Consider the following 12,312-nt stretch of genomic DNA (forward strand, 5'->3'; position numbering starts at 1 on the left):
GGTTATTATGTTGGTACAGAGCTGTGCAGAGTCTGTTTCTCTCAGAGGTGGCGGACCGCAAGTAGTACCATGTAGGCTCATGGGATTTTTTTTAAAAAGGCAGGAAAATTGATATAGTGACATTATGAGACAAAGGCAGTTTCATGCTGGGAAGCTGACCTGTTCTTCCTAGACACTTGAGATTGACTCAGTTCTGCCCCACTGTGCATATTGGTAAGACTTCCCAAAAAGCAGAGTGGTGGATAATTGCAGGTTGCACACACTTGGGTACCTATCCATGGTGCACTGCTCTGTGCACCAACACAAGTGTTCCATAGCACCAACACAGGGAGCCAAGTATGCACATGCATGACATAGTAACTGTGGTAGCTTTATGCCAGCATAACTTGTATTGATCAAAGTTTGTAAGGTAGACATGACCAGTCTGGTAAGAGTGGAAAACTGTGATAAGTTGAAGAAAACTTGATTGGTCAGTGAACAGTTTCAATCACTATTTTCCATGAATTCACTTCTACTTATGTATTATACCTATTAACATTGTGCAGGAAAAATGGAGGGCTTATATGGTGAGGTGCAATGCTAGTTGATGGTTGGCAATTTGATGGTGCATGTTTAAAAGTGAAGTAAATATGAAACTTAATCCAGCAAGGTGGTTCTTATGGAAATATAGCATTTAGCTCTTTGAAATTCCACTTGGCATTGTATACTTTTTGGACAGGGACTGTCCTTCTGTTATGTGTTTGTACAGCGGCTTCCATGGTGGGACCCTGGTCAATGACGGGGGTCTGTAGGCAGGGGCTGCCCCCTGCAAATGATGATAATGGAGGTTATACAGTGGGAGACTTCTAGTTACTTGTATATAACCCAGGAGTAGTTTTGATTTGTCATCTGTCTTTTTTAAAAATCTGCAACATACTTTATATGTTGATGGATGTTTCCTTAGACTGAAAACCTCACATTAACCACCCCTACCAACCAAAATAAAACCACAGCTAGTATGTCTCTTGCTTCTTGGGTGACATGTCTGTCATATATCTTATTTTTCAGAGGTGTAATTTGTATGATTATTCATTTGAAATGAAAACTGATCCTTACCATAACTACAGCATAATCTTACCTAACTGATCTGGGTCTACTCTGTTTTATACTGATGTCTATTAGTGCAGTAGCTAAATGTCTCCTGAGAGCAAGAATGATGCTAGTTCATTCTCTTCTTTCCCTGCTACAAGGAGGCAAGCTTAATTTTCTAAAATTATTGTTTAATATATAGAGTAATAAGTCCATGAACAATGGATCCGTGCTCTGTGACATTTAAAATGGAAGAAAAAAACGATGAGTAAACACTACAGTTCCAAAAGTAAAATATGTTTGAAATAGGTTCCTGAAGCATTTTCAACAGGAATTTGGGTCCTGAGTGCCTAAATTCCTCTTTCAAAATGAGATTTAGGGTGCTAAATTAGTTAGGTGTCCTACAGATTGAACCTCTCTAATCTGGCACACTTGGGTCCTGACTGGTGCCAAACAGAATTTTCCAAATCATTGGAATATTGTCTAGCTATATTGTCTAGCAGCATTTCCAACACTTCCACTGCTCATTGAGCTCTTAGAAGATATGTAGGGGTAAATTAGAGCTTGAATAACAGTACTGAACACTGAGAGCCAGGACTGGTGGCTGTAAATAAACTTTATGGAAATGCAGGAAACTTGGCCACACCCATGATGAATGGACATCCAGCTAACTAAAATCGTGCTGGACCATGCATGTTGCCACATAGTGCTGAATTGGAGAGATTAAACCTGTAGTATTAAGTGCAGCAGTGCCTAAATAACCTTTACAAACCTAGGCCTTAGGCACTGACCCTTTATATCTACTTGAAGTCCTGTTTTGACTTTCCTGGCGCCACCCACAAAGATCTGGGTCTTAGACACTCTAGTGATGGTTATAATAAAGGTCTTAAATTACTCCTGTGGACTGTCAGAATCCAAATATGGCATGCTTCAGATTGTTGCAAGACGCAAGACTGTTTTTTGCTGATTTTAAATAATTGTACACTTACAATTTTTGCAGTGGTTACCGTTGAATGATATAAGACAGGCAAATTATGTGAGAAGTGAACATTAATATATTTAGTTAATTTTATTGACAGGTTGTAGTGAATGTGCTAAAATTATTATACAAAGTACTCTGCTACTAATGCTCTTTGTGCTACACCAATAAATAACATTAAAACTTGATTTTTAAACTGGAAAAGGTACAAAATCCAGCTTCAAAGGTCATTTAGGCAAAAAAGTGATTCTGAAAATTACATGAAGGAATTTTTGGGTTTTTTTTCTCAGTGGTTCCATATCAATTGTGTTCAGTTTATAGGTTATTTTTTTCTTTAAAATCAACATGACAAAATCAGTTTTTCATATGAAAATCTACGTTCTTTTCTTCCCGTGTTGTCACCCATAGCAGTTTGAGTTAGCTTACATTTATTGATGAATGAAGCAGAATGGACTCAATCTTGTGTTCACGTAGCTGTTGTGGTTATACAGGAGTAAAACTCTTGGTTTATCAGGCAAATTATTTTCCTACCTCACATAGCCCCAGAAGCACAGCTGAAAGTCACGGAATGTGTATCCAAGACATGTCAATAGGGAGAGGTTGTTAGAAAATTTAGAACATAAGAACATAAGAATGGCCATACTGGGTCAGACCAAAGGTCCATCGAGCCCAGCATCCCATCTGCCGACGGTGGCCAATGCCAGGTGCCCCAGAGAAGGAGAACAGAAGACAATGATCAAGTGATTTATCTCCTGCCATCCATCTCCTGCCCTTGTTATGAAGGCTAGGGCACCATACTTTATCCCTGGCTAATAGCCATTTATGGACCTAACCTGCAAAAATTTATCAAGCTCTTTTTTAAACCCTAATAGAGTCCTGGCCTTCACAGCCTCCTCGGGCAAGGAGTTCCACAGGTTGACTGTGCGCTGTGTGAAGAAAAATTTCCTTTTATTAGTTTTGAACCTACTACCCATCAATTTCATTTGGTGTCCCCTAGTTCTTGTATTATGGGAAAAGGTAAATAATTTTTCTATATTCACTTTCTCCACACCATTCATGATTTTATATACCTCTATCATATCGCCCCTCAATCGCCTCTTTTCCAAACTGAAAAGTCCCAGTCTCTCTAGCCTCTCCCCATATGGGACCCTTTCCAAGCCCCTAATCATCTTAGTCGCCCTTTTCTGAACCTTTTCTAATGCCAATATATCTTTTTTGAGACTTTTCTCTGAGAGTCTGCTGGGAGAAGTAGCAAAAATGTCCCAATCTCTGATGGAACTTTTCTTTTTTTCCCATCTTGTTTCTTGTTTGTTTTCTTAACTCTTTCAGCAGTGAACCTAAAATTTATTTGTTCTCATCAGTTTCTTGGAGAGTCACCTGTTTTGTCTTGAGTCCTCTATTGGTGGGCTGCAATTCCTACCACAAAAGTAGTTTTAGTTTGAGCCATGGTTGTGTGCTAACTACTTTCAGTGAGAGAGGCCTCTCCACGGTGTAACTGCTGTATAGTTGTGCCTTACTCTGCCAATACCTACTATAGAGGACAGTAAAGAGCAGAAAATGGAGGCACCAAAAAAACAAGATTATTTGGAACTCCACGTCTTTTCCCCATCAGTTCAGTGGGAGACCAGTAGAAAAGAGGCTGAAGCAGTTCAAATGTGTTTTCCAAAGCTAGCCTTCTGAAACAACCACATGTAAGTTGTTCAGGATGGTAAGTGTCAAAGTGCTGGCACTTATAGGCCTTTCTTGGGACACATAATTCATGTTCCCAGAGGCTGTATATTCGAATTTGAAGGGAATGGGTAAATCAACAAGAGTTCCATAATTACCATCCAGATTAGATGAGCAGAATCCAAGCATCTTTGTGATAGCTGTGGGTCATTTCTATTGAAACCTGAACTGATCTCCAAAGTTCTCCAGTCAAGAGAATGTTTTCAGGGCTAGCAGGGATTTGCACTTGCCCAGAATTGGTTCAAATCACAGCAAATGGTGTAAGAGACTCAGTGCCTCATCTTATGGGCCTGGAAACTACACTTATAATAATTCTGTTCATCTTTGTTTCCTTTGTTGCCCACAAGAATGAGTTCATTTTCAATCCAGCAACAAAGAAGAGGCAAAATTGAAAACAGAGGAGGCAGAACTTTCATAGAGAGGGTGCTCAGAAAGGTTTTCATTGCTTTATGGTTGTGCATGTTATAGGCTGAGAGGAAGAAGAGGACAACAATAAGTTAAAAGTGAAACTGAAGTAGAAGAACTTTGTTTCATAAGGGTAAAATGATTTTAAGTCTTTCAAGACTTTCATACTGGGGGACACATTGAGGCAGTTCTGTATGTTAATTGACAAGGAGCCATTTTTAAAAGCGAAATATTTGTTTACTAGTGTCCCATCTAGTCTAACAATAGAAGGAAAACAGATCTCAAATACCATTTAGTAATAACTTATGTAAAATTCTGATATTTTAAAGGTGACCACTATATTGTATATTTTACAGAACACAGCAGAAGCCTGGTCCTTGCTCTGGAAAGTTTACAGTCTAGGTTAAAACATATATGGGTTATTACAACATAAGAGTGGTTTAAGGTAACATAGACAATATGTGGTAACTTAACAGATTATTCATTTACACATCTTAGTTCATATTTCTTCCTTTTCTTATCACAGCTGCATGTTAAGGCTTTAGTTCCTGTCTTGATATGCTCTGCTTATTTCATCAAATCCATGGTGCATGATTTTGCAAACCGGTAAATTCTTATGAAGTTAACATACATAGCTGCTTGGAAATTTTTTAGCTCTGGTTCTCAAAAATCTCATAGTACAGATTTGGGGTCTTACTGCTGTAATAACTTTGTTGTAGTTTATTACATAATGTGTCAGTGATGGAAAATGTTTATTAAAAGGTTATGCATGGCAATGGACACAAAAAACAAAAAATAAGATTAGATGCAGGCATATGTTTTGCTTAATCAAGCCTTTGAGGATTCTGCCTTCATAAAATGACAGCCACAGTTCAGAAGCCACATCTGAAAATTTGGTTCCAAACATCTGGCTTTACTTAAATTACTTGTGTTGTAATTTCTTGTAGTGATGTTCTAAACGTGATTGGCCTTTTGATTTAAAATGGAATTTTCTGGTGTTTGCCTTGTTACTGAACTATTTTACACATGTTCTTTTGTTAGGAGCAGCACAACTTCAAGTTCTAGAGGGAGTGGAAGTCTCTGCAAATCTGAAGGCCAGGAAGAAGATCTAAGAACACAAATCTCAGATCAGCCAACACCAGAAAATGAAGAAACAAGTATGATACTTAGTTACTCCTGTACAATAAGGTCCCAGTTCTACTCATGGCTATACTTGAACTCAGTAGGAGTCACAGACATACAGAAATGAGGGCAGTATGTAACCTTAACAGAACACTATTTTTGTCATTTATTTCCAAGAAAGCAAAATGAAAAACAGATCTCAGGGAGGCAACAAATTATTTACGTTACAAAAATAATTCCAGTTGTCAACTGAAGAGCCACATAGCTATGTATAAGAGAAAATAGTGCTTTTTTTTTTTTAGTCCTGAATGTCTTGTCCTTTGCTTATTTGTGTTATGGGAATGCAATGAATAGTTTTTACTCTGTCACTATGAGGAGTTGTTTCTTGCCGACCAAAATTAAGGCACATTTGTGGGGTAAAGAAGGCTTATTACCACCATAGTTATGGTGTATCTGTACTCTGGATAATTAGGGGACTTCAGTCTTCAGGGCTATTACCTTTTGAACAACATGAGCATTTATGTTTAAAAATCTTATTTTCACTTATTTGAATCCAGTTAGTAAATAGATGGTTGAAGTTGGCAGCTTGTAAAGAGGGCATACAATGTAAGTCAGGGAAACATTTATTGTGCTGAATATAGTTGACCTGTTGGATTCATTGCTGCAGAAGACAGTTGGATCAAATGGCTGAATCAGTGAGAACTGTAGCAAGAACCAAGAAAGAATCCCCCACACGACATTTATTTTCTGTTATATCAAACTCAACAGGTGGTAGGTGAATTTATGGGCTTTTTTTGCCTTCCTCTGAAGCATTAGATATGGATACCTGAAGTAGCTACCAGACTACATGAACCAGTGGCCTGATCCAGTGTAACATTTCTAATGTTGTACGTGAATTGTTAGAACAAAAAGCAGTCAAGTAACACTTTAAAAACTAGCAAAATAGTTTATTAGGTGAGCTTTTGTGGGACAGACCCACTTCTTCAGACCATAGCCAGACCAGAACAGACTCAATATTTAAGACACAGAGAACCAAAAATTCGGCACGTTAACACATGGTTTAAATCATGATGGGAACTTTCTGAGTCACTATGGGGGCTCGTCTGCATACTTGGCTCAATCTAATTCTTGACCTCCCCCGCACCCCTCCACTCTCTGATTTGCTCACCTTGATTATCTTTTTCTGATTTGTCCTCCTTGCTTACTGTTTTTGGTTCTCTGTGTTCTCACGAAAGCTCACCTAATAAACTATTTTGCTAGTCTTTAAAGTGCTACTTGACTGCTTTTTGTTTTGATAGTGTATAGACTAGCACGGCTTACTCTCTATTACTATTCAACATGAATTGTTAGTGTATACTCATGCTACTGAAATGATTATTTGATTCTGCTGTTTAATTTGAGGAGTCCTAAAAGAATTGCACAAAGAAGTCACAAGTGCTGAAGAGGTGAAAACTACAGGTGAAGCCATAGAGAGAACAGAAACAGGTATGTCTGCTGTTTCTTTATATGTTTGTCTGAAATGGGGAGGTGACGAATGATAACTTTCTAAAGCCAACCCAAATACATTTATTTTCGATGACCATTTAAAACAATATATTTGTGAGTAGCCTATAACTGTCAGTGCTTTCAGTGCTAATTTTGATTACCTTTTTCTGTTAGCTGTACCAGATAAGGATATATCTGAGCATCCTGGAACCAGTGCAGAAGAAGAAAGTGATCCCAGTCTTGACAGCATCTGTAAGAACCCAGAGGAAGGACCTTCAAGTGAAAAAAGTGAAGAGCAAGAGAGTTCAAGTCAACAAAGTACAGTGTCCACTGCCAACCCAGTTAATACAAACCATGAACTTCTTCCACAGCCTGACTCTTCAGGGCTTGCAGCTCATGAAGAATCATCCACCAGAAGCTCTGCTTTCCAAGAAACTGATGATAGTGATGATGACCCTGTCCTGATACCTGGTGCAAGGTATCGAGGAGGACCAGGACACAGGTTAGTAGAATTCTTTTCTTTGGCATCAGTGTTTTCTGAGGAAAAGCTAGGAACTGGTGCCTCAGCCCTTACAGTAGGATCTCAGAGCTTGTGGCCCGGAGTGCCTCATCAGCAGCTTACCAGGATCCTTAAAGCTGCGACTAGTCAACATTTTATATATAAAGAAAAAAAGCAAACAAATCTGATACTTGTTCTGTGTGTATCTTTCTTGCTAAATGGGGGGAAAAAAAAGAACTTTTTATCTGAGTGTCCCCGAGTGATGAATGTTTGCGGTTGATCGGTGTTGTTCACAGTGCATTTTATAATACTTCTACAGTTTCAAGGGTAACAGCACGTCTATTGCCTTTCCATGGTCTATCAACGACATCCCCTTTTCGATTTCTGGCTCCCAGATATCACCTCTCGTGGCTAGAAATATGCGTTTCACTCCCTTCTGACTGGGGATTTTAATGTTCTGCTGCTTCCTAATTTACACTGATATCCACGTCAGCCACATGTCCTAAAAAGCCAATGCCTGTTTTGCCTTCTCTCTGAGGTTTGTGACCTGTGTATTGTCACACATTTGAAAGCACATTTGTTCTTAAATCATTAGAGAAAAACTATTAAATAAAAATAGGTACACATGCTAAAAAGCTTCCAGAGTCCTTCAGAATCCACAGCTGGTTTTTCATCATGGTTACAAGTTAGACCTTAACCCAAACCAAAAGCAGGACATATTAACTTACTCTTTATACTGCCTGGACCTTTGACGTTGGCCTTCTATACTAGGTAATCATAGAAATCTCTAGACAAAGACCCTCTTCTCAGGGCATACCTCAAAAAGCTGGGTATTCACAAAACTGGAGTTGGGGCGTTTGCGTTAATTTCTCCCTAGAGATTCCCCAAGAAATCCACTTAACGCTTTTTGTGTGAAAACTCTGTAATTATCTAATACGTTTTCAGTACAATCTTTTGTTGTATATCAGTCATATCTCATGCCAACAGAGGTTTCTAACAAGCCTTTTCCACAATGTTACATAGACTTAATACAGTAAACTCTTTCCAGGTTATTGCAAAATATTGCCCATCTGTCGGAGATATAATGGTCTACAGTTTGTCTTCTGTCTGCACTGTAGACGTTGGTAGGTAGTGATGCATTTTGCTGTAGCATACGTGTAATAAACTCTGCCTTTTTTCCATTGGTGGTTGACCAAATTTTGAATTTTCCATTTTCTCTTTCATGAGAGGAAAACTTTTGTACACCCTTTTTTTTTCCTCTTAACATCTGACTAATGCTGTGGGCATGATTAGTATTGATTACATGAGTTACTAGAAAATTATGGTTGCAAAAAAGGGCGGCGTGGGATGGGGTGCAGCTTTGATAGGTTCTGTACGATTTCTTTTCCCTGTAGAATCTAAGTACCAGCACTAATTAAAAAAAATCTTTTTTGACTACTGTTGCTTAGAGAGTTTCCTATGTATCATATGCTTGACCTCTTAATCCATCATTGGTGTAATAGCCCCCACATTTAACAGAATATTCTGTTAACATCAGTGCTTGCACTGTTCAAATGCTATCATAATTTATTAAACAAACATTCAGCTATTAGACGCAAGGCAAGATATAATTTTTTTTATCATCACTTTGAGGTACACCTGGGCATATGGTATTTGTCTCATTTGAGACATACTTAACACTGTATTTGCAGGGATAGAAGTTATGCTGCTGTTAATTATGTATACTGGAAATGAAAATGGTTGAAGCATAACTATACTGCTTGCTGAATTAACTTGATATCATCTTTAGTGTCCTTGTTTTCTGTTTCATGTTGTCTTGGATGGGAGCTATGTCTCATCCTGCTTTTCCCCAGGATCCAGAGCTTCTGCAAAGTAGGAATTTCCCAAGGGACTAGATTGCTGAAGGGCTTTTTAAAATATAGGATTCCTTCATGTCTGTGTACCTAGATAATATAGTAGCCCAGAATACTGAGCAGTGTTTCACAGCCCACCACTGTAATTGACGTTGCTTGGCGCTCCTGTTGGAAAGTTGGGGAATAGGATTGAATGGACCTTGGAGTCTGAATTACCCTTTCGCCCCTTTAGGGTAGATGTTTATCTACGTTAGTTCAGCAGTGTGGAAAAGTATACCTGCTGGGGTATGTCCGCACAAGTGTGAAAAAGTGTGATTTCAGCATATTACTCCATACATGTTATCTGGTCAAGGTAAAAACGATAACTACAACCCCCTTGTCCATGCTGATGTTTTACCACAGTTAACACATATCTTAAAAAGCAAACTTTTGTCTTAGTTTCTTCAGAACCCAGATATTTGTGCAGTCCTGGATGATTAATGTTGCATAAATGATATAGGTAAATAATTCTATGTGATCTCAACCTGCAGGGTTGTAAGTAGGGCACCTTTTAGCAGGAGTGAATTCATTTAACATTTGTAAAGATTCAGAAAACAAAGCAATGCTTTTTTGTCATGTTCCTGAGACTGGAAAAAATCTCGGGAGTTTTCTTGCTCCTTTATATTTGATACATTATTTCCCTCATCTCCTCTTTTCTGTAGCAGTTACAATGCACAGTGTTACCTCCAAGTCAGAAAGATGGATGAGCAGTAACTTCATTAAGTTCTGATTTTCCTCTACAGGTGGTTGTGAAGGCCACATTCTTCCTTGGTAGATTCACTAGATATCTATGGCTACATCTACACTAGCCCCTTCCTTTCGGGGGCTATGAAAATGCAGCGCCTCATTACCTTAATTGTGCGCAGCCTATGTAGGCAGGGGCTTTTCGAAAGGACCCCTTGGACTTCAAAAGCCTCTTCTTCCTAAAACCTTTTGAAATCTGGGGGGGGATCCTTTTGAAAAGCCCCCACCTACATGGGCAGTGCGCAATTTGAAAGCAGCACTTTTGAATCACGTGCAGTTGCCATTATGCTAATGAGATACTGCATATTCATAGCAGCCCTCATTAGCATCTTCCCAACTTGCTCATTACCATGCCCCTTCTGCAAGGAAGGGGGCTAGTGTAGGCGTGGCCTGTGTAATTCCCCAACAACTAGAAAGTCTGTGAAAGTCTCAGCAGGATTTGTCAGGTTTTTTTTTTTCATTTTTGAATTTGTATTTGGGAAAATTTGGGATACTGAGGAGATCCCACAAGACTGGAAACATGGCTACTTTTTCAAGCTTCCAAAGAAGAGCAACCTGAAGAAATAGAAGAACTGGAGCTGAGTCAAGTTACAGTCTGTTCCAGGAAAAGTGTTCGATAGGATTCACTTGGAGAGAATGAAGACAGAGAAATTGATAGACAACACAGGGAAGAAGAGCAGGCTGGCTTCCAAAGGAAGAGATCTTGTACTGACCAAATAGAAACTCTCAGACTGATCATAGAACAGTTGCTTAAGTGGAACTCCCTCTGTACTTAACCATCGTAGACGTGCCAAGTTGTTCACAATGGTTTCTTGATAGAATCCTTCAGCATAGTCTCAGGAGTACGACGAGGGTGCCTGTTGTGACCTTTCCTGTTCTTGATCACAGTGGACTTATGAGCAGGACAACAGATGGCCATCAACAAGACATTCAGTGCACACTTTTCAAACAGAGGACATTGATTATGCTTTTGGTGTCGCCCTCCTTTCACACAGACATGAAAGCATGAAAGAAAAGGTGGCAACATTAGACAAAACAGCTTCAATAACCGGACTGAGCAGTAACAAGGGAAAAACCGAGACAGTGAGGATCAACCAGTCCAACAGCATCATCATCACACTGGGAGGGGATGACCTGGAAGATGTAGAGCAGTTCACCTACTTGGGAAGCATTATGGGCAGAGAGGGAGGAACAGATAAGGATACCAGTGCCAGGACAGGTAAAACAACAGCTGCATTAAAGACTCTTCATCCCATATGGATTTCACAAATAATATCTGTGAAGATGAAACTGCAGATCTTCAACACAAATGTGAAGATTGTGCTCTTTTATAGACTCAAGACCTGGCATACAAAAAAGTCTTCAAATAACAAGGTACAGATATTTGTAAGCAGATATGTGAGGCACATCCTTCACATTAAATGGCAAGATTTTATCACAAATGAAATCTGGAAGAGAGCAGGACAGGAACCACTTGACGTTCAAATCAAGAGAAGAAAGTGGGATGGCTAGGCCACGCACTAAGAAAAACATTGTTCAACATCCTCCAGCAAGTTATCAAATGGACCCCACAAATAAAACGCAAAGGAGGAGGACCTGGGACAATGTGGAAAATATCTACTGAGACTGAAGGACAGCAACTGTGATACTCCTGGGCTGTGTTTACACTAGCCCCCCTTCTTCCAAGGGGGCATGGTAATCAGCCTGAGCAGGGAATAATAATGAGGTGCTGCGATGAAGACACCTAATCTAGTGTGGAGAATTACGTTGCTGCATGAGTTTTGAAATTCACAATTTAGTAGAAGTGAGAAGAATATGACTTAAGAGAGTAGGGGCAAGAACACACCCTTGTTTGACTCTACTGTTCATTGCAAATGGTTCCAATGTAGATCCGTCATATTGTACTGTTGTTTTCATGTTTTCATGAAAGGATGTTATGAGCTTGAGTTTCTTTGGGACAGTTTTCGTTCTGCTGATGATCAAGGAGCAATCAGTGTCACAATCTGTGCTGTGATGTGTGCATGTAATTTTGATGATGTTGAGATGTTTCCTGTGTACTAGTACAGGGTCATGTTGGTACCAATGACCGGATCTGGGGTGGCACCATGAAGCCTCGCAATATTCTTTCAAGTTAAAGAAAGTATTAGTCATGCAGAGCTGATTCTGAGAGCTGAATTCGAGTAGACTCTGACCATTTTCATTCATTTTCCCAATACCATGATGACTGAGACAGATGGGCCAAGACTGATGGTCGCGTCCAACTCTTGCATTTAAGTCACCAAGGATATACAGTTGTTCGCCACTTGGAAAGGAGTTGATAACTTTTTGAAGATTATAATAAAAGTGGTCTTTGTCTTCGGCTAATGACACCCATGTGAAGTTGACATGTC

General features: G+C 39.3%; 1 protein-coding gene across 5 annotated transcripts in view; it reads left to right on the forward strand.

Moving 5' to 3' along the window:
- Window positions 1-12,312, forward strand: part of DCAF6 (DDB1 and CUL4 associated factor 6) — a 159,582-nt gene that overhangs the window by 107,358 nt on the left and 39,912 nt on the right. For all 5 annotated transcript variants that reach the window (XM_074998250.1, XM_074998279.1, XM_074998260.1 and 2 more), the window contains 3 exons: window positions 5,222-5,337; window positions 6,704-6,787; window positions 6,962-7,289. In XM_074998250.1, coding sequence (XP_074854351.1) covers window positions 5,222-5,337; window positions 6,704-6,787; window positions 6,962-7,289 — 528 coding nt within the window. The remainder of the gene's footprint in view (window positions 1-5,221; window positions 5,338-6,703; window positions 6,788-6,961; window positions 7,290-12,312) is intronic.

The sequence above is a fragment of the Carettochelys insculpta genome, chromosome 1 (genome assembly GCF_033958435.1).
Source record: "Carettochelys insculpta isolate YL-2023 chromosome 1, ASM3395843v1, whole genome shotgun sequence".
NCBI classification, from domain to species: Eukaryota; Metazoa; Chordata; order Testudines; family Carettochelyidae; genus Carettochelys; species Carettochelys insculpta.